This window comes from Notothenia coriiceps, unplaced genomic scaffold (genome assembly GCF_000735185.1).
Source record: "Notothenia coriiceps isolate Sejong01 unplaced genomic scaffold, NC01 NC01_scaffold00024105, whole genome shotgun sequence".
NCBI classification, from domain to species: Eukaryota; Metazoa; Chordata; class Actinopteri; order Perciformes; family Nototheniidae; genus Notothenia; species Notothenia coriiceps.
The window spans coordinates 17,934-38,969 of NW_011356806.1; the positions used below are offsets into that span (position 1 = coordinate 17,934).

The 21,036-nt window shown below is 38.8% G+C and overlaps 3 protein-coding genes across 3 annotated transcripts; all 3 read left to right on the forward strand.

The window, feature by feature from the left end:
* Nucleotides 1-1,924: 1,924 nt before the first annotated feature.
* On the forward strand, nucleotides 1,925-11,543 carry skor2 (SKI family transcriptional corepressor 2). The gene is made up of 8 exons (XM_010782071.1): nucleotides 1,925-3,797; nucleotides 4,459-4,522; nucleotides 5,164-5,241; nucleotides 7,491-7,556; nucleotides 8,175-8,273; nucleotides 8,485-8,552; nucleotides 9,595-9,658; nucleotides 10,050-11,543. Exons 1-7 carry the CDS (start codon nucleotides 1,998-2,000, stop codon nucleotides 9,649-9,651), a joined length of 2,232 nt encoding a protein of 743 aa, XP_010780373.1. The 5' UTR covers nucleotides 1,925-1,997; the 3' UTR covers nucleotides 9,652-9,658; nucleotides 10,050-11,543.
* A 589-nt stretch (nucleotides 11,544-12,132) lies between these two features.
* On the forward strand, nucleotides 12,133-14,423 carry ier3ip1 (immediate early response 3 interacting protein 1). The gene is made up of 3 exons (XM_010782069.1): nucleotides 12,133-12,296; nucleotides 13,114-13,215; nucleotides 13,583-14,423. The coding sequence occupies exons 1-3, from the start codon at nucleotides 12,206-12,208 to the stop codon at nucleotides 13,636-13,638; spliced, it is 249 nt and encodes an 82-aa protein (XP_010780371.1). The 5' UTR covers nucleotides 12,133-12,205; the 3' UTR covers nucleotides 13,639-14,423.
* A 1,549-nt stretch (nucleotides 14,424-15,972) lies between these two features.
* LOC104954871 (haloacid dehalogenase-like hydrolase domain-containing protein 2) lies at nucleotides 15,973-20,671 on the forward strand. Its single transcript, XM_010782070.1, has 4 exons — nucleotides 15,973-16,054; nucleotides 19,106-19,215; nucleotides 20,073-20,175; nucleotides 20,504-20,671. Exons 2-4 carry the CDS (start codon nucleotides 19,115-19,117, stop codon nucleotides 20,615-20,617), a joined length of 318 nt encoding a protein of 105 aa, XP_010780372.1. The 5' UTR covers nucleotides 15,973-16,054; nucleotides 19,106-19,114; the 3' UTR covers nucleotides 20,618-20,671.
* Nucleotides 20,672-21,036: the final 365 nt, after the last annotated feature.

Below are 21,036 nucleotides of genomic sequence, written 5' to 3' on the forward strand. Positions count from 1 at the left end.
GGTAAGGACTGCTCATCGATTTATGTCTGTAAAGTTAGCTTAAATAGTTGGTTAAAATGAGCGTACTTAACATCATCTCTCTGGGACAGAAAACATGCTTTTAAAAAATATTTATTCGATTAAAATGCTTGAGAAGTTGAGAGTGGATTTTTTCAAATGCCGTCCATTTAAATTAATATGGGCCCGTTGCATCGTCAAGTGTTTATATGTTGTTATCTGTATTATTTGTAGGCTATTATTATTATTATTATTATTATTGTATTTTAGTTATAACATGAACAAACCTTTACCGTTAATATTGTTCAATAGACTAACATAATGCCTGATTTACCGATAAGTCTGCTGCTTTAATAAAGGCCTACTGTACTTGGCGAGTAAACTTGTGCTTCAATAAAATTACACACATTTAAGTCGTTAAATGTTGAGTTATTTGAAGCTTAACTCTTTAGTCATATTGTTAATTGCTAAATAATTGTACAGGCTTTTGCTATTTCTCGTTAATAGCAAAAACGTTAAATATAAACATATTACAATCCAATTCAAAACGAAACCTGTCTTTAATATAACCACATTTCAGTTCGTTTTTATTATTTGGAATTGTAGTTTTCCTTAATGTAATTTTCAATTTAATTCGTTATAAATAGCAGCATCTTATTTGTGTTTTTAGTTTTTAAATCATTACACATTTCATGCACATAAATATCACGTGCTTTAGGTAATTTCAAAACTGTTAATTTCATAAGACTTTAATAATGAAGTAAAAAAAAAAAGTGGTTTTGATGTCAGAGGACATTTCCAGTAAAACATTTATTTCGCAATAAATGTCCTGCCATTTTCGTGATACTGCTTTAAAATATATCTAAATAAATCATATGGATAAAAAAGCGAAGGAATGCAGTATTTAGATAGGAAGAAAGGTCCAAAGCCTACTTTCCTAAATGAAGTTGACGTGACAAAACTGTAGGGTTTTATTACCTTAAAATGATTTATATGGGCAGTGTATGTTTCCTGTATCCTATTAACATGTTTAGGTTACTCCGCTTTCTAGATGGAGGATATTTCAAAATGTAAAAACACATTTAAATTAATTGAAATGTAATGTATTAATTAAATTAATGTATGCCTATTTGTTTGTGTAGGAATATGGATAATACTACTTTAACTGCAACCATTATGTTGCAAGCTTGTGTTTTCATAGTTAGTTTATTGTTTAAAACATACACAGGCAAATACACTCATTACTTTTACATATATAAATGCTTCTGAGAATGTATTTCTTTAGTTAAATAAATGTAATTGATTTCCATTAGTTGATTATTACAAACTGTTGTGTTTGCTGTTTACCTAACATTCAACTTAGTTTCACAGATTCATTCAGTATCTTTATCCAGTTCTTTTTTTCTGTGCCCTCAATCATTTGTTGTTGTAGTTAAGAAAACAAATCAATTGTTATTATATTTTGTAATCACTTATTTGACATTTCAAAAATGTGTTCAGTTCTGTAAAGATCGAAAGACAAACAACGTTTGCTGTTTTTCTGTAAGATTGGGTAACAGAAGCTTTTCATTGAAATGCATTTCATTTCAAATAATACACATTCTTTTTAATATGCACTTGTTCACACATCATCAGCTTGTTTCTGGGCACACCTACGTGGTAGAATTAGTGTTTCTTATAATACAAAATACTTAGATTAATTTCATATTTTTGTAATACAGGGAGATAGAATGTGTCTGTAAAGAAATAAGAGGATTTGTATGTGGTTAAAAAAATCAACAAATGTTTTCCTTCTTCCTTTCTTTTTGAATGCAGGTCTTTCTACACACCGTTTTCCTCACAGTATGGATAAGACCCATCTTTCGAGCACTAATGACATCATAATGACAAGCTCCACAGGCTCCTACCAGCAAGAACCCCTGACACCACCCAGATCCGCCCATCTCCACTCCTCATCCTCCTCTTTATCTTCTCCCTCGCCGTCCTCATCCTCCCCACCCATGAAGCCAAACCAAGTTGGCCAGGTCATCCTGTATGGCGTTCCCATCGTATCGCTGGTTATCGATCACAACGAGAGACTTTGCCTGGCTCAGATTTCCAACACACTCCTGAAGAACTATAGTTATAATGAGATTCACAATCGGCGCGTGGCGCTGGGCATCACCTGCGTCCAGTGCACTCCGGTTCAGTTGGAGATCCTCCGTCGGGCCGGCGCCATGCCCATCTCATCGCGGCGTTGTGGTATGATCACCAAGCGTGAAGCCGAGCGCCTCTGCAAGTCCTTCCTGGGAGAGAACGCACCGCCGAAACTGCCCGACAACTTCTCCTTCGATGTGACACATGAGTGCGCCTGGGGTAGCCGAGGTAACTTCATCCCGGCACGCTACAACAGCTCCAGGGCAAAATGCATCAAGTGCTCGCTTTGCAACATGTACTTCTCCCCGAATAAGTTCATTTTCCATTCCCACCGCACGCCGGAAGCCAAATACACCCAGCCCGACGCCGCCAACTTCAACTCCTGGCGTCGACACCTCAAACTCTCTGACAAAATCCCAGCTGATGAGTTAATCTTCGCATGGGAAGACGTCAAAGCTATGTTCAACGGAGGCAGCCGGAAAAGAGCGCTGCCGTCTTCGTCCCATTGTTCCTCCATGGGGCCCATGAAGAATCTCGCAGGTTCCGTTCACATGATGGGGTCTGACCTGGGTGCTCAGAAGAGATCCCGCTTTGACGACGATGATGATCTGGATGGAGGCAATCTGTCTCCCCGTAAGACCTCACGTAGCTACCCAGTCATCCCCGTCCCGAGCAAAGGCTTCGGCATGCTGCAGAAGTTCCCTCCCACGTCGCTCTTCCCTTCGCCTTACCCCTTCCCAGCATTCGGTCTCTGCCAGCAGAAAAAAGATGACAGTGATGTTTCAGGTGTGCAGAAAGGATCAGGGTTGTCAGGTCTGTTATGGCCCGGCCGCAAAGACACTTTTTATCCTCCTTTCTGCATGTTTTGGCCACCAAGAGCGGCGGGAGGAATCCCTGTCCCTACTTACCTCCAGCCTCAGCCCAGCGCCCTCTCCTCCCTGGCAGACAACCCCTCTCTCAGGCAGGCCTTTTTGGATCTCTCAGACCACAGCGAGCCTGGAGTAGTAGCTGGCAACGGAAATAGTGTCAATGCAACCATGGCCCCCGGGACTGCCACAGCCAGACCCGGGCTGTTTGACCCAGAGTGTACAACAGTAACCCCTGACCTCCGCCCTGTGACCTCAGAAGGCTGGCTCAAACTTCTGGACACCCCAGCCCTCCAAAGCAGGAAGCCCAGCTACGGCTCAGCCTTCAGGCCCGTCATTAAGGACGCTGAGAGCATCGCTAAGCTCCACAGCAACGGGGGAACAGATGAGGACTTCGTAGTGGCCAGGTCTGAACGCCACCAACGGCTTTCGCCCAGCAGCAGCTGTAGTTACGGAAGTGAAAGTGGAGGCGATGTAGAGGCGGAGGGAGTGGAGAGTGAGGAGGAGGGGGAAGTGGATGTGGAGTCGTCAAAGCAGGAAGACGAGGAGGAGGAAGGGGGATTCACAAGCAGGCTTCCACAGACTCAAACCAACCTGTACCACCCTGCGCTAAGCGACAGCCATGGAGAGGAGAGGGGGAAGGAGAGAGGGAGTGGCGCTGTGTACACCAGCACCTCCCCTCCCTCCTCCTCAGACCCCATTCGGCAGGGGTCCCCCAGCCTGCCAGCATCCCCTTCAGCCAGCCTGCCTCTCTCCGGCTCCACCCCGCCTCACCGAGAGGACCCTGCTTACAAAAACGTAAATATCCCCGCAGGCCACTTTAGCTAATTATTATTTAAATGGTGCCGCAGTCAGGCAGCGATGTGATCTGCATAAGCAGATTGATAGACCGGTTTCTCCCTGAAGAAATTGAAACAGTCACCCCAACTCTGATCCGGGCTAATAGGCCCAGGTGTGGGTTGTTTAATGGCCACGGTGTGTTTGTTCTCCCTCTGTCACCCCAGCCTGTTAGGGCAACTCTAATCTTTAACCTGCCGACTCCCACATTAACCAGGCCTCTGAGGGAGAGAAAGAGAGGGGGGGAGGGGAGAGTTATGAGGAGCATTTTAAACAGAACAGTCTAATTATTCATTGTGTAACATCAATGGATAGGGAACAACCTTACTCTCCAAATTAGATCATTACAAAGGGATGAAACCCATGGGCTGATTAAAAAGGAGATAGCATTTGTCAAGAAATGATTTAAATGTTTGCACAAATTAAATCCATATTAATAAAACATTTGCAGGTCTTTAGATAAAAAAAGGAAACCCATGTTTATGAACACTATTCATCTCATCAACACATCTAGTTTACAAAGAAATGCTTTTACTATAGGAAGTATATCCTGCTTTGATGCCATTGAAGTATCTTTTGCATAACGTGTGTATGAAATTCTTACTGACTGCTTTTCTTTCAGGTTCACAAAAATAGAGATGAAGGACTACCTGTGTACGCGACCAAAGACAACTCCAGCCTTTCTGGTGAGCATTTAATCTGTTTTTTAAACCTTTCTTTTTAAAACTACACAATTTTCTTTTTTAAGTCCATAATGGAAGATTATTTATATTGAATACAATATTAAGTATTTCTTCCTTGACATGATGCAGTCGTTCCCATCTGTTTCGTGCAATTCCCCCTTTTGAGTCTCTCTCAAAAGTAAAAATACATTAAAAGCAAAAAACACTTTCTCTTTCTCAAACAAAAAGCCCTACAATTTGCATGGGATGCTTGACGCTACTTCTTTCACCCTACAGTTGTTTTACAATGTCTTGGTTTCATCAAATGTTTGAACAGGTTCATCAAATAGCATCACCCAGTCTATTTCAGCAAGCTGTTACACGCTCTCTGCCGTATTATAGCATCTTTGTTTCCTTTAGTGTCTGAGTGAGTGGTTTTATTGTTCCTCCCTGCGAGGCTCATATTCCTGTGACGTTTCATTTGCTCCTCTCATCTCACACTCTGACCCTTTCGCGGAGTAGAATGTTTTGTGGCCCACACGCACAGGACACACACCATGCGCACACTTAGTTATCTCCATGTGTCCGGATAACCAGCTCAACCAATGGGCCTTACTGACACGCTCTCCCCTCTCTGTCTGTCTCTCCGTCTCATTTTCTCTCAGATGAAAACAAAGAGCAGAGTAGTTTCTTTGTGCCAGAGAGTGAGACAGCAGCGCCCGACTACTGGAGGGAAAGTTCAGGTATGATTTATTTTTATTTTTTTAGTAGCAGATCAAATGCGGGGTTAAAACAACAACCATTGTTTTAAAACAACATGCTAGTGCTCCTGAAAGAACCATTATTAGTGCAATTTCAATCTCAAGTAGCAGAGAAAATCTCAAATCTTTATTCATCCTTAGATGCAATCAAACATTCACAAAAGGAAATACAATTAACAACATCTTAACAGCTTGGGCCTGTAAATGGAAGTAGGCAAATTAGACCTATACATCTCTTTATCTACAGAGCAGAAATGTCATTTATTTAATTGTGTAAATCCAAAATTAAAAGACATTGTATTTTTTAAGTACATACATTTCAAAACACACAATGTTGACGCATTTGCACCGTGTAAAATGTCTATACAATACAAAAATAATGCTGATTAAAAAACATGATTTTATATAAGTTTCTTCTTATGACCCAGATGGGACTCGAAATACTTAAAGCAGTGAGAGAAAGCTCCTCCGTTCTACAGCTTCATCCACCTCAATCTCCTCCTCCACCTCCTCCTCCTCCTCCTCCTCCACTCACACAGGATTTAAGGGATTCATATAAATACACAGGAAAAGAAAAGCTGCTTCCGCCGCCGCTCTGCCACGGCTGCTCTCTTTAGCGGCGCTGTCGCCACGGCTGTTACTCTTAGGGGGGCCGTTATAGTTCAACAAGAAAACATCAGCTCGGAGATAAGCAGCCGCGGTAGCAATCTCCATCCAAACCCATATCGCCACCGACATAATTGCCTTTTTTTCCCCCTCCTCAGCGCAAAAAAACCCCTTTCCCGTTTGAAAAAGATCACAGCTTATTGCCTTTTTATATCTGTCAGGAAAACATTAAAAGTGCTTTATGACATCTGTGCCAACATTTATATCCACCCCCCCTCCCCACTCCCTCAACCCCTACACACACACACCCACCATAATGATCCCTGCGCATAATGTATAATGTATTTCGAAAAATTACACGAAACAAATTAAATGAGACCACCTTTCCCCTGATTGCCAAACGTCTCCCTGGGCGGTGGGAAGCTCTACGTGATTAGAAGGCCTGATTCCTCCGAGTCCCCCCNNNCGCCCCCTCCCTCCACTGTCTTTAAACTCTCCCTCTGTTTCTAGGGAGAAAAAATAATCTAATTTTCCATTTATGTAATGCAAACCGCCTTGGCTTTGACTATTCACGGTTAATTGACTGTCAAACGAGGTTGTTATCCTCGGGCACTGTCTGCAAATTTGCTTGTCAAATGAGACAGAGAGAGGAGAGGGAAGGAGAGAGGAGAGCTCTCTCTGCTCTAAATGAGAGAGATAGAGAGAAGCATGGGCTTAAGCAGCCGGGATATGAAATGACTGGAGGAGAGAATAAACATATCGAGTGTGCTGGATCGCTTCATTTAAGGCGCACGATGCCTATTTGTCACAATTCAGACATGAAGCGCAACACACACGCATACCAGCAGAAGAACAATATAGAAACGTTCAAACTGTGGCAGTGGAAAACACTACGAGATAAAGATGTTTGTTAAAAAGGCAGATGAACAATTGTGAAGTTTTACCTCAACAAGTAGATTCCTTCAGCAAAAGAAAAGCTTTACAAATATATAAAATATGCATCTATACAGTATGTATATGTGGCATATTATAATACAGTTGTACTATACTAATGCAGTGTTCATAGCCACTAGCATTGGTAAATAAAAACACATTTTGACATCACATGCAACAGTTTGAGAGCAGAGTAAGCTCCAAGCTACGCTTTATTTTTATGCATTTTTTTTATTTCTTGCCAAATTGATGGAAAGGCCCTTAAAGTACCTTTTCAGCACAGACCTTTGCTTCATTTTCACAAGCTACAAAATCATTTACTCTAATTCCAGAATGTTCTGTTTCTTAATAGAAAGCCATATTATCTGACAGCAATAAGAGATTGAACAGTGCACTAAAGGGCTCCTTCAGGCTGCCAAGCACAAGCTTACACTGACATCTAGAGGACAAAGAGTGAACTACAGGGCTGTGTTGAAGAGTCTGGGCGGGAAGAAGGGTTAACACACTTATAAATAAAGTATCAATAAAGATCTAGATGGCAATACATTACAATGTGACTCTGGTATGTGTTGCATTTGAAATATAGTAGTCTCTGATGCTTAAGGACGGGAACACATTGGATATGCTATGTCTGTCATATGTCATTGTGCACGTAAAACAAAAATCTAACATGAAGTCTTTCCGTGTTTTAGGTGATCAAAGCCGAGGTTCTGCCTCTCCTGTGGTGCTAAAGAAGGACGTGGAGAACATGGAGAAAGGTAAAGAATGTTCATTTGAGTCACCAATATCCAAGGAAAACATTCAGAATCAGAAAAAGGTTCAGTGCATTGTAGGTTTTCACCTAGAAGCCGTTGGTGTTGTCACATACAATTAAGATATTAAAAGAAAAACAAGTTAATGTACAAGGTCAAGAACACAAATATACAAAAGAACATCTATACAAAAGAAATGAACAATACACACAATAGAAAACAGTACGACAGATATGTACAACATGACAGCTTAGAGACGGATTTAGCTCCCAGGTGCAAAGCTAACACATCTGGTAAAAGTCCAAATACCTATTCATTTATAAGTCACTACAATATATGCAGTATTTAACCCCACTGCAGAATACTCTATTTGAGCTTCTTTTTTCATTTGTCTCAATTGTAATATATAGTTTACTTATTTCTGCATTTTGCTTGCACAAATCTCTTGTACAATTTCATTTCTTATATTATATATTAAGTATATTGTACGTTGCATTGTTGGAGGTGCACATTTTGATTGCCAAAACGTAGCTAATGTGCATGTTTAAAAATAAGCCTTTGAATCTTGACTCATAAATCTCCTCTCTTTCTCTTCTCCTCCTCCTCCTCCTCCTCCTCCTTCAGAGGAGCTCCAGAAGGTTCTGCTGGAGCAGATCGACTTCAGGAGGAGACTGGAGCAAGAGTTTCACGCTCTGAAGGGCACCTCACCATTTCCTGTCTTCCGTAAGTCTATTTGTCACATCATTCAAGGTCAACGTGTCCTTCTCTGTCTTTCTGAGGTTCCCTTTCCCCCCTTGCTCTTATCTTTTGTCTTTCCTTTGTCTTTCTAAACCTCCTTTATCCTCCATCGACTGTTTTATAATAACTTTACTTGATCAGTTTCTCAAATGATAATACTGCTCAGGCTAATCATAGATCCTAACGCTCATTTCAGATAATTTCCAAGACCAGATGAAAAGAGAGCTCGCCTACAGAGAAGAGATGGTCCAACAGTTACAGATGGTAAGACTCCTAATGATCCAATCAGCTCTGAGCACTGATGGAAAGGAAATATCATTGCTGCGCCTTGAGACGACAAATAAAACTCCCATTTATGGATAGATGGAGTTTAAAAAGCCTCGCTGTTTGCTTTGAAAAACAATCTTGGTAATGATTTTTCAAAAGGAATATAATTAAGGCTAATTATGAAGCACTTTTCAGTCAAATATAGTTACACAGTTTGAACAGCGAATGAAGAAATCAAAAATGAATAAGGAAATGTGACGATAACAGCCCAATCAACACTAGACTGTAGACATGAATAACAAATCCAAACCTATGTCTTAAAACTAAAACTGAATGAAACAAAGAATAACTAAAGCCATCAAAAGGGATCAAGTGGACACTTCTCCTATGGCTCCTTTGTCCGTCAGACGACAGAACCAATCATGTAGTTTGTCTTTCACGGGTGATAAGTTCCTCTGTTTCCGTCCACATCAATCAGCGCAGCAGCTGGCAGACCGGCTGACAGACGCTGTTTGTCTTTGCTTCCTGACACAACTGCACACGCTCGTATGCACATGATCGCAGACCTCGCTCCGAACACACACAACCAGAGCAGGCTGCGCTCATGTAGCCACGAAGGCAGACGGAAACATTGCAGCTCATTTATAAGCATGCACATGCAGCGAAAACACGTCGAAAACTGACTAATGTGTCGAGAAGCAGCAGATGGATCTGTCTGAGAGTAATGACACATTCATTTCACACAGACATTCCAATGAACTCTAGCAACATTTTAGATTTATGTTACTGTGTTATCATTTCATAATGTTGGTTGGATTTGACACCTTAGCCGTCTGGCACAGAGATTCATATTTCCCTTTAAAGGGGCCCCATTATGCAAATCTCCAGGTTCATATGTGCAGTTTGTGCTTCTACTGTCACATGTGTACATACTTTAATGTTCCAAAAGTGCTTTATTGTTCTCCTACTGCATGTGTTTCCAAATGTTGTTCAGCCTGGATCAATCTAAAATGTTGTCTCTGAATCTTCTTCCCTTCAGATTCCCTACGCAAACATCATCAGAAAAGAGAAGATCAGCTCCCATCTCAACAAATAGCTAAAAGGTCATTTTTACTTTCATTCATTTCAAAATACCGCTTATTAATAAAAACAGTATCAGCACGGTGTATGTCAAATGAACATTTCATTATTTATAACACAAAGCAGCGAGAGTAAGTTCAGCAAGTTTAATTGCCTTTGTATAGTTCTGATAGTGTTTTGGAAACTAGACCACTAGGCTGTAATCAGCCAATTAAACTGGGTTGTTTGCTTTAAAGGGATTATTTCATGGCAAATTGTGAAATTAAAATACATTTTGGTGCTTAATTTGATTGACAATAACTTATCCTGGTCTAGCAAAAAGACATACATAAGTATATACACATTATTCTTTGAAAAACACTAATCCAGAACATGACACTAATTTGAGTTTCTATGTATTTACTTTCTTCACAGGCAGAATCAACAATGAGAAGAAGACTGCCTGGATTTCTGTGAATGTCCCAAGAAGAAAAAAAACAGAGAAATATACGGGAGAGACCCAAACAGAATACGACTGAATATATTATATAAATACATTTCTTAAGTTCTCTTGGACATTTGTTTTCTTCTGCCTTTGTTATTAGCCCTGTTCAGTGAAACACTTTAGAAGTAGCTGATAAAAGCTGCTTCTCCCTGCCTCCAGTTCATTTCCCAAACTGACTGAACTCAAATGGGCACACACTGGCGACATTAGGGGGAAAAGGGAACATCAAAGCTTCACCCAACCCGGACCAAAGCAACCACAACCCATCTCCTCTTTTGTGAGTTTTAGAGCCGTGAAAAACAAACTGTGAACTTTTCCAAGCTCCGAAAGACGAAGAGGGCAGAGTCATAGCAACAGTAAGACTGTGTTATTGTCCATGACTGCTGCTGGTCCAACTGTACATACATCAGACTGTGGACAAGGACGGACTTCTAACATTGATGGATCAGATTGGGACCCTTGAGAGAAAACATTTGGTCCCAAAGGGATTCTCCTCATCATGTCCAGTTGTGTTCATTGACCCAAACCAACGTCTCATAGTTACCCTGATTGTCAGCATGTCCCTAAAGAGGTCAGATGTTGGTGGTGATTTCATGCGCCATCCTTTACTCCGTTAGATATTACTAACTTGAATATGCCAGATGAAGAACAAGGGAGAAAATGAAATAAGTGTTTTTGGGTTTTAAACCTAAAGAGAGAGCAGTATTAAATAAAGGGCAGCATCACGTCACGCTTTAAGCAAGAGGTTTACTATTTGGGGAATGCACAAAAACCTACAGTATTATTTTCAATGCTGACATTTTTCACCTTTTATTTAAACAGGAAGTTAGCTCAAAACAATATCCTGTGTCACATCCACAGCTCAGAAGCCTTTTTACTGTTTTATTTGTTAATCCTTTCCTCAAAATGAACCGTGAAGATCTAGCCCTCCGAACAAATGTTTTTAACACCGATCCACGGGCAAGGTAACGTTACCACCATCAGCTAAAGGATGGGGTGTTGTCAGATGGTTACAACGACAATTAAAGGCCAATCCCTGGTTTCGTGTTTGCTCTCCAAATGAGTATCCGGGACACGAGGAGCAGAAGGCTGGCGTGTGTCAGGGTTGTACATCTACCTGTAAATGATTTGATCTGACTGTATACAATGTCAACGTGAGATTACTGAGCCTCACAGTGAGCCTATATATATGTGTTTGTTTGTTTATTTATTTGAGTACCAGGGCCTAAGACCCTGATTGTGAACATATTATTTATTATAATGTCAAAAAGAAAGAAATGTGTTGATGATGATCAAGTGTGTGTCACAGGGATCACACATGAGAACTCACCCACCTTGTTTATAGAATGAATGAATGGATAAAGTTGTCCTTTACTGAGAGAAATGTTATCATTATAAACTGTTGATGCAGATGTATTAAAATATGTTCTTGTAGTTTCTCTACTATTTATGTGTAAATTAAAAGTCTATACAATAACTGGACTGTGGCTTCATGATTTGCGGTTCATGGAAATCAAATCATTTTCATGTTTCATACTGCATGCTAATGTGTGATAATACAGGCTGGACCATCTCCTAAATTAAGAAAATATATGATATAAAACACGAGAATTTGTAAAAAGAAGACGCATATACGATACACACAAATGAAATAAAGGGAAATAACAGATGTCACAACAGCGGCACAAGTCATTTGACAATGATTATATGAAACAAAATATTTGTTTCAATATTCAATTATTTTTGTATGACTTTATTAGTCAATTTTCATTAGAAGAAAAGAGGACAAATATATCATAATTAAAAAATACATGTGTGCCTATATAGCCTATTTTTTATTATTTAGATTTTAGGGAAGATGCATAGTTAGGGACACATAATAATTAAATATGACCTGTTTCCCCCATTAATACATGTGTTTTTAAACGACTACTTTGAAACAAAAGTTCCGTTAAGACCGAAGTACTTATTATTTGCTCGTTCCCGTTTACTACTGTTTCACGACGTCCGCAGCCTCTTTACGGCATCTACATTTTTGGGAGTGGTGGACGCAGAAGAAGAAGGAGGAGGAGGAGAAGTTGCCAGCATGGCGTTTACACTGTACTCTCTCATCCAGACAGCTATTCTGTGCACTAATGCAGTCGCTGTGTTGCACGAAGAAAGGTTTCTCAGCAAGTGTAAGTATCCTTTTTTGTTTAAATCATGCATTTTTATAAAAATACGATGTTTACGGTGCTAAAAACAGCTAGCTAAGTGTGTGACGTTACATCATTATCAGCTGCCTATATTATACACAGCCTTTTGTTCTAACATTGAATCGGATTATGTTGGGATTTTTAGGCAGAAGTTTGAGGTTTGTTCATTGGAGAGAAATGTTTAGTGTTGAATAATATAATTTAGCCATTCTTAAAGCTACTAAAGGTAACATTTATGGAAAAACTTAATGTTAAAGGAGTCCTTGTCCTTTTATGCAAATGTACACGTTCATCATTATATGTTGTGCCTTTACTGTGACATGTCTCCATGCTTTTATGTTCAAAAAGCTCTTTATTTTTCTCATACTGCCTGTGAAGCAGCACCTATTTTCACCCTCTCTCTGAAACCAGAGCCCAGTCTGCTCTGATTGGTTAGCTGGCAGGCTCTGTTGTGATTGGTCAATTGTTTAGAGAAGTCTCATCCCTTAGCCTATCACGTACAATTTGTTGTAGCGCTAGCCAATATAAGTTGTACACAGTGATGTTATTTTTTAATGAAGTAAACAATGGAGTCCAAATGAATGTTTCAGTCCCTCTAGGGAACTTTAAGCCATCACAGACCATTTACATGTTGAAACACCTATATGAAACCACAAAAGGCATGTTAGGGACGATTTTAAAAACAAATACATTTGCTGTTGTGTTTTATTCTCTTCTAACCAATTGCTTCATCCTGTTTCTTTTCTCTTTTCTTTACTTTCCCCTCTGTTTCACCCCATTTGCTCCTCGCTGTCTTCAGTCGGCTGGGGGGTCGACCAGGGAGTTGGAGGTTTTGGGGACGATCCAGGTGTCAAAGCTCAGATTCTAACCCTCATCCGCTCGGTCCGCACTGTCATGAGAGGTAAGTAAGCTAGTTTACATAGGAAAACATAGATTCCACCTTCTAAAATATAAGAAAATGTTGAGTGAATGATATATTTAGTCGTGCTGTGTATCATTTGAAAAGATCAGATTCAATGAAGGCCTGACCTATAGAAACCTTATTGGACCCCAAGTTGAAAAAAACAAGAACATTCATGGATAAAAAACAATGAAAGCACTACATCAGCCAAATATTTTTGTTTTAAATCAGGAAATAGCAAATTACAGAATTCGTAAGTTACCTAATTGTTGTTGGGGTACTTGTATTTGGTAGGCAGCCCTAGCATTCACGTATTTTCTAAGGGTTGAGGATTCTGCTAATTCTTTGTCTTCTCTTTTTTCCATAGTGCCTTTGATAATAGTGAATACAGTCTGCATTGTCCTCTTGTTACTCTTCGGTTGACGGCGGTACACTGAGCACCAAAATGAAGCCAGAGGACCAGACGTGCCAAAGAACAACCAAAAACTTAAACACAGAGAAATATCCATCAGTTAGAGACTTTGCCAGGCATCAGCAGAGTGACGAACGGCATGGAATTAGAAAAAACTTAAACATTTTACACCCAAAGACAAGATGAAACAACCCAACCACAAGTCACAGAAAGTGTGGCCTAAACACCAGGACTAACCCTGACCTCACCTGCGTGTCAGTGGGACACAAAGAGGACACAATGGAAATAATTATTCATCATATCGCCACTTTGTGTTTCATTGTGTGTTTGTCCTCGTTTCAACACTCCGCGATACAATGGTTTAATTATAATGTATGTTTTATCATCTTGTTACAAACGATAATGTAAAACAGTGTTTACAGCAGTAGGGCTTGACAATATGTAAAAAAATGAGGTGCCATTTTTATTTATTTCAAACTGGAAGTAAGTTTTTAGGGTGCCAACTTGTATTTCAGGATTTCATTCTGATAGTTTTAAAGTCCAAAACCTACTTGGCGTTTCATAGGTGCAGTATACAGATTTTACACAAACAGTCAGACAAATGTTCTGTGATTTATCCGTATGTAAAATGTGGTTAAATGTTTTAATCTAGATTCTAAGCAATGCTGCCAAACGCAGCTCAAAACAATCCACATTTGTACTGTTTACACATCAATTCCCTCTCAATGCCACAAACATTGTAATAGTAATGAGATGTTTTTTTTGTCTTGAAATAAATGTATTATTCAATTCTTTACATTTTCTTTTTTTTCTATCATACATTTGTTTTCACTTTAGTCAGAGTATTTTAAGGACACCTCTCTTCAGTTTGACATACACATATAATCCACACGTGTGTCCATCCATCCCTGCTCCACTTCATTGATAATCCACATATGTTGTGAATTATCACCCTTTCCTCTGCCACGAAGCTGCACAAATATTTGTATGAACACTACTGTAGATTCTAAGTACGTGGGAGAGGGGATCTGCTGGAATTAGTAGCATATGTTTGTCAAAGAGATTTTCGCAGTAAAGCCACTTTGATCTGTGATTAGTTGGAGTTTAGCGGTGGGTTCACAGTGACATCTGTAAGCGATCATGCGTGAATATGGATCTGCACTTCACAGGTCAGGATGTTTGGGGATTTTCAATGATAAATAATTCAAATGTTGTTTTGACCCTTTAGCTTGTGTGTGTGACTTGTTACTTTTATGATTTTATGGGTATTTTACATGTATTATAAGGAGTGAAACAAACGGGAAAATGGGAGAAAGACGACATGACATGCAGCAGAGGGTCATGGGTAAGATTCAAAACTCGAAGATATGTTGACTTTAATTCTAGAAAGACATCTTCAACATTAACTTGAAAAAAAGGGACTTAATTTTTTTAACGTTACAGATAAACATGAGCTATTTTAAATCTTTACAATTAAGACAACTCAATTAAGTGTATTGGTTTTAGACTTGACATCCTCAATGTCTGTCCACCAGAACAATACAAAAAAGCAGCTTGTTATATTTTGAATAAATATGGATAAAAGTAAGAATATGTAAAATATGTAGTGCGTTCACATTTTATTTCCTTACTCACAGTTGTGGAACAGACAAAGGGACTGTTGGCAAACGTTTGATAACCAAAAGAGAGACAGGTGTATTCCCAACACAAGCATCAAAAAAGAAAAAGTTAAAAAAACAAATCCAGAAAATTAACATTTAAGCATTTTTTGTATATATATATATATACTGTATAAGAAGGGATTTAAAATATGTTAATTTAGATATTTTGTCTGAACAAAACATTCATAGTGTCGGATTAGTTTTCGTGTTTTCCCAGTTGATGGGCTGCACAATATTTTTGGGAGGAAAACTCCAAAACAACACTGGGAAACAGTTATTCAATGGATGTATGAAAGAGGATTTGATCTGTGCTGTCTGGCATACGGCGGAGAGAAGGTTGTTGCCGTTTTTGATAATACCTCCCACCATATTAAATCTGAATGCCCTTAAAGAACCACTAATGCAAAACATCTGTTGGTTGTTAGTGGGACGGGATACATATGTTTTTTTATTATTATTCTAATGAGTGATTAAGTGGTTAAGGATAACCCTCTTATCTGATCATAACATATATTATGAATTGGGGGGGAAATAATCATAATAGAGATAAGAGGTAGTGATGTAAAAAAGTGCTATTAAAAAAAAATGTTTTTCCAAAAATAAGAGCTACAAAAATATAAAAACATACGAAAAATAAATTACAGAGAATATGCTGTTGCGGTGTTGAGCCGGAAGGGTTCTGAAGGCACTGAGCTCACAGAGACGAAACTCCACTTTACACCAACGAAGAAGAAACCAGGAAGTCGGGGGAGAGCTGTTGCTAAAGGTTAGCTTTGCAGTTTGCTAACTTTCTTCACATGTACTCAGTTATTAAGACATTTTGCAGTTAAAAACACAACGTTTTGTATGAGCAGTGACATCGGAAAGTGTGGAGATGAAGTAGTGGACATTAAAAGTTTAATCTATCGGTTAAATAAGCCCCTTTTTACATGTTATCCTTCATTCAGGGGAGCAGGTCCAGCTAGCATCTAATACTACTTTTAGCTGGTTATCTCACTTGATAAGTGCTGGTTGTTATGTTACAGCCTATAGTTACAGCTGATACAACCTCAGTGCAATGGAGATGATTTAAAAATAATAGTAATTAAAAAATAAAACCATGATTATGATTCAAGACTCACCTACAATTATAATAAAACACAAACAGTTCCCTAAATAAATAAGAACAACTGCATTACACATAGTGTTTATTTCAGTTTAAATAATATATTTTAAAATAATATTCTTATATTTTCTGTTCTTTTTTGTTGTTCTTACTGTCTGCCTCATATTATAATTTATCGACACAACCTGAATGAACAATTAATGTAACAGTGAATATTAATAAATACACACATCGCATAAAAGATAGTTCAATAAACATGTACAAACTCAGAGGTAATTGTTGGAAAATTGTGAAGCTTGTTTAGTTTAGCCCTGTTTTCCCCTGCACACACACACACACACACACACACACACACACACACACACACACACACACACACACACACACACACACACACACACACAGACAGAGCCTTTTACTTTGACACTCCCCTCCCAGCACGCTTTTCTGATATTATTGGAGCTCAATACAAATAAGAGAGACATGACCTACAGGCTGTACGTTTTTTTTTTTTGGTGAGCGTATTAAGATCATTAATTGTACCCTCACATTGATAACTACACAACAGAAATCCGAACATGTCTAAATAATAGGGGATCACACATAAAATACAATCCTAAAATCTGTGTTTTAGGCATGATGTCACGAACCGGTCAATAATCCTCTCAGTCGGTCCTGATGTAGGTTTGAACAACGCAGTAATCTGATCAATTCTGCCACTACCTATGTGAATTATGATTATGGAGGTATAATCGCTCAAATAAAATATGAAAGAATAAGCTTTTTTAAACTGAGTAAAGCTCCATTTACAGCGGACCTTGGTCCTACTTAGCGGTTTAGAAAATCGTAATCGGAGCAGCTCTTATCTAACAGCGTAAAACTGATAACAGATTTGAAACACTATTGATAATGTGGCTGTTTAATGTTCAGTCAAGTGAGTGACAGTCCAATTTTAGGAGGAGGATTATTTGTACCATTGTTATGTGAGTGAATTTAGCTAAACAGTATAGCAATAAAGCTTGAGACAGAACTTTTTCTTTGTTTTGTCTTTGCTCAAAATACAGGACATTTTCTTTACAGGCGGTATTAGTAAAAAGAAAACAACAAACATGGCGTGTCGTATGCCTTAAACCAGTGGTGAATGTAGGAAAGTACATTTACTCAAGTACTGTACTTAAATACAATTTTGAGGTACTTGTACTTTACCTTCTATTTAGTATTTTTTGTTTTGTAATACTTTAGACTTTTACTCCACTACAGTTATTTGACAAACATTCATTACTAGTTACTTTACATATTCAGATTATTAGCCAATACAAAACTCAAAATTGATAAATAATAATTGATATATTCTATGTTTGTATTATAGTTATAATTATAATCCAATAGTTTCATATGATTATGTTTACTTTTGAAACGTTAAGGATATTTTGATGTGAATACTTACCTTTACTTAAGAACTATTTTGTTTGCACTAAAATTAAGTATTGCTACTTTTACTTAAAAGTGACCTATCATGCAAAATGCAATTTTGTACGTCTTTTATACATGAATATGTGTCCCCGGTGTTCCAGGGAACTCACCAAGTGTCAGAAAACACAACCCTCTCTATTTTCCTCCATACCCAAATCTCTTAAAAAGGGACTGCAACGGATCTGATACAGACTGATCCAGATTTGAACACTTCTATGGCGTCACAAAAGTGGCGCTAAGGCTATTGGGCCAACTCCACCAATCAGGAGGAGTCAGCCACGGACATTGCCATTCGAAAGCGCTGGAGACGCTGTAGTACATATGCCAGGCCTGTAGATGGTGCTGTTCTCACAGAATCAGCCCATCAGCAGGATCTGTTAGCTTTTCTTTAAGATAGATAGGTACTTTATTGATCCCAAATTGGGGAATTATTTAGTTTCAGCAGTGTGTTCAGGCATTAACATCCTTAAATCTTTAAGGTGGAAAAAAGTATAAACATAATAAAATGATATGGAATAAAATTAAAATTGTTAGGAAAAGATCACTCGTCACCGGCTTGAGCTTCAATATCAGGATACATGTATTTATGATCCTCTCAAGAATGGAAGTAGTCATCACACACAGAGCATTTGGGACAACCAGTTCCCATAACGGTGTCCTTGACATGCTTTATATACAAGAGAGTGTTACAGTCACAAGATGGAGAATACCGGTTCAAAGCAGTATTCAATGTTTGGTTTAGTTTAGCTAAGGCCCACGTCAGAAATGATCATGCTTGTCACATGTCCATCTCCATAAAGGCTGAATCATCATGTTAATCGTTGTCACATAACTATCATATTCCTAAAACAGTGTGTCCTGACCTGACGCTCTTCTCATACATCCTGTTACGTACACAGCTACGTAGGGCCTTTGTTATCATGTGCTACTCTGATATTAGAAGAGAGCATTCAGTATTTTCCAAACACAAATAATCTGATTTTGATTTTACATGAACAAAAAGAAAAGGGTGTCACCAGAGCCACCTCCTCTCTCTGCTTCCCTAGAATGACTAATATCTACATGTATATTTTCTACTTCTACATATATATTTTCTATTTTATTATATTTCTATTCTTGTTTGTTTCTAGTTTTGTTTTATTGTAAAATGCCTTGTCTGTTATGCTGCCGCAACAAAAACAATTTCCCAAATTGGGATCAATAAAGTACCATCTTATCTTATCTTTACGTGCTCTGCAGGTCTCCATCATGGCGGGCCGACGCGCTCTGAAGGCGGTGCTCATCGACCTGAGTGGAACTTTACACATTGAGGACACGGCGGTGCCCGGGGCGCAGGACGCCCTCAACAGGTAGGAGAGATCGCCCAAATAGAAATGAAAAATGCTCATAACATGTTTTGGTATTCCAGCTTGGAAAACACCAGAGGTAATGAAGTAGAAGATTTTGTTGTATTCCTAGCATACGATAATAAAACAAATCTACTTGGAATCGTTTAAAACATGATAACCTCATAAACAACAAATCAAAGGATCCTGTGAAATATGTTTTTATTATATTATGTAGTAGAGAAAGAACATGAATGAAGTCATGGATATGTAAAAAATAGTAGAACAAAAATCATAACGTTCTCATGGGGGCATTCTCCCCATGGAGAATGTTATGATTTTGTGTCTTCTAATGTCCCTGTACTTTTTTTTATATAGACAAAAGTATTGGGACACTTGATTCGTTAGGCGGAGGAGAGATAATGCTTTGGGGTTGTTTTAGTTCTGTGAAGCAATATAATCTGCCTTGCATGGCACTAACAATGTTGAGGATGTGGTTTTGTTTCATGGACTTCACGTTGCTTCAAAGTGTCTGCTGAGAAGCATTTACATTACTGCACTACTTCCTGTGAAATACATTTGAGTGGTTCAAAACTTTGGGTCGCGATTTATTGACAAAGGAAAACAGTGGGTCCTGAGTCTTGACCAGTTGAGAACCACTGCTATAAACAGGGGGTTCCTCATTTTCTTCATTCTTTTTTTCTGGTTTGTTGATTATGTTATGAATTATATATCTTTACATGTATTTAATTAGGTTATGTATGCCCAGTAAAGATATCATTTATTAAAATGAAATGTAAAATGTTGCTATTACCTTCTGTTATTATGGTTTCGTGTGCTTTAAACTTGAAATGTTTGCTTGTGTGTCGCGGTGCCTTCAGGTTACGGCAGGCGTCTGTCGATGTGAAGTTTGTGACCAACACCACGAAGGAGAGCAAGAGGAGTTTAGTGGAGAGACTGCAGCGGCTCGACTTCCACGTCCAGGTAGAACTTCCAAACACAGGTTTCATTTATTCAGAACCAGGTTTATTACCAAGTGACTTTACACAGACAAGGAATGTGCTGTGGTGTGAAATGCTGCCTACATACATAAACACAGTAAGAGGACTTGGGTCGACATGTTGAAAACTATTATCTTAAAAGAAAATGAAATGTAAATATATCAAAAAAGTTACTTTGAAAAATGTGTTTTTTAGAATGTATGTGAAAGAACTGAGAAGAAATGTGCACATGCTTTAATGTGAGCTACTTCATGAAGAGATCAACTCTTTATTCCCTGACTTTTATTTTTAAAATGAACCTAACTGTGTAGGAAAAAGAGATCTTCACTTCGCTCAGTGCCGCGAGGAGTTTGGTGGAGCGGAAACAACTCAGACCGCTGCTGCTGCTGGAGGACAGCGCTCTGGAAGACTTCACAGGTGTGTGAGTGAGGCCCAATCCCAAACCACACCCTACACCCTACACACACTCCCCCTCTGTGACGGAGTGAACTCTGTGGAGTGACACATGAGGCTCCCTCCTGTCAGATGGAGGGATTAAATACAGCCAGCTTTGGGACGGCCTCCCCTCTCTCCGGCAGAAACAGGAAATGCCGTAACTGTATGTAACAACGGTTTCAAATCAGCATCTGTTAGACAAAAAATGTAAATTAATAACTCAAATAAAACTCCAAATGTCTTTTAATTGTGTTACTTTTTTGTAAAGCTCTTTTAGTTTTAAACCTGATGTTTATAAGCTTCTTAGTTTTTGCAACAATCTGTAAATATACACAACTTTATAATAAAATGCACACATTTAACTTTGTATAGACTAACCACAGGTCTACGATCCTAAGTTAAACACATA

Bases quoted from the DNA above. Each gene is read 5' to 3' on its own strand.
- LOC104954871 (XM_010782070.1), top strand. From the start codon at position 19,115: ATGGCGGGCCGACGCGCTCTGAAGGCGGTGCTCATCGACCTGAGTGGA. The intron at 19,216-20,072 runs GTAGGAGAGATC...CGGTGCCTTCAG, and splicing joins GCGCAGGACGCCCTCAACAG to GTTACGGCAGGCGTCTGTCG. The intron at 20,176-20,503 runs GTAGAACTTCCA...CTAACTGTGTAG, and splicing joins GGCTCGACTTCCACGTCCAG to GAAAAAGAGATCTTCACTTC.
- ier3ip1 (XM_010782069.1), top strand. From the start codon at position 12,206: ATGGCGTTTACACTGTACTCTCTCATCCAGACAGCTATTCTGTGCACT. The intron at 12,297-13,113 runs GTAAGTATCCTT...CGCTGTCTTCAG, and splicing joins AGAAAGGTTTCTCAGCAAGT to TCGGCTGGGGGGTCGACCAG. The intron at 13,216-13,582 runs GTAAGTAAGCTA...TTTTTTCCATAG, and splicing joins GGTCCGCACTGTCATGAGAG to TGCCTTTGATAATAGTGAAT.
- skor2 (XM_010782071.1), top strand. From the start codon at position 1,998: ATGAAGCCAAACCAAGTTGGCCAGGTCATCCTGTATGGCGTTCCCATC. The intron at 8,274-8,484 runs GTAAGTCTATTT...CGCTCATTTCAG, and splicing joins CTCACCATTTCCTGTCTTCC to ATAATTTCCAAGACCAGATG. The intron at 8,553-9,594 runs GTAAGACTCCTA...TCTTCCCTTCAG, and splicing joins TGGTCCAACAGTTACAGATG to ATTCCCTACGCAAACATCAT.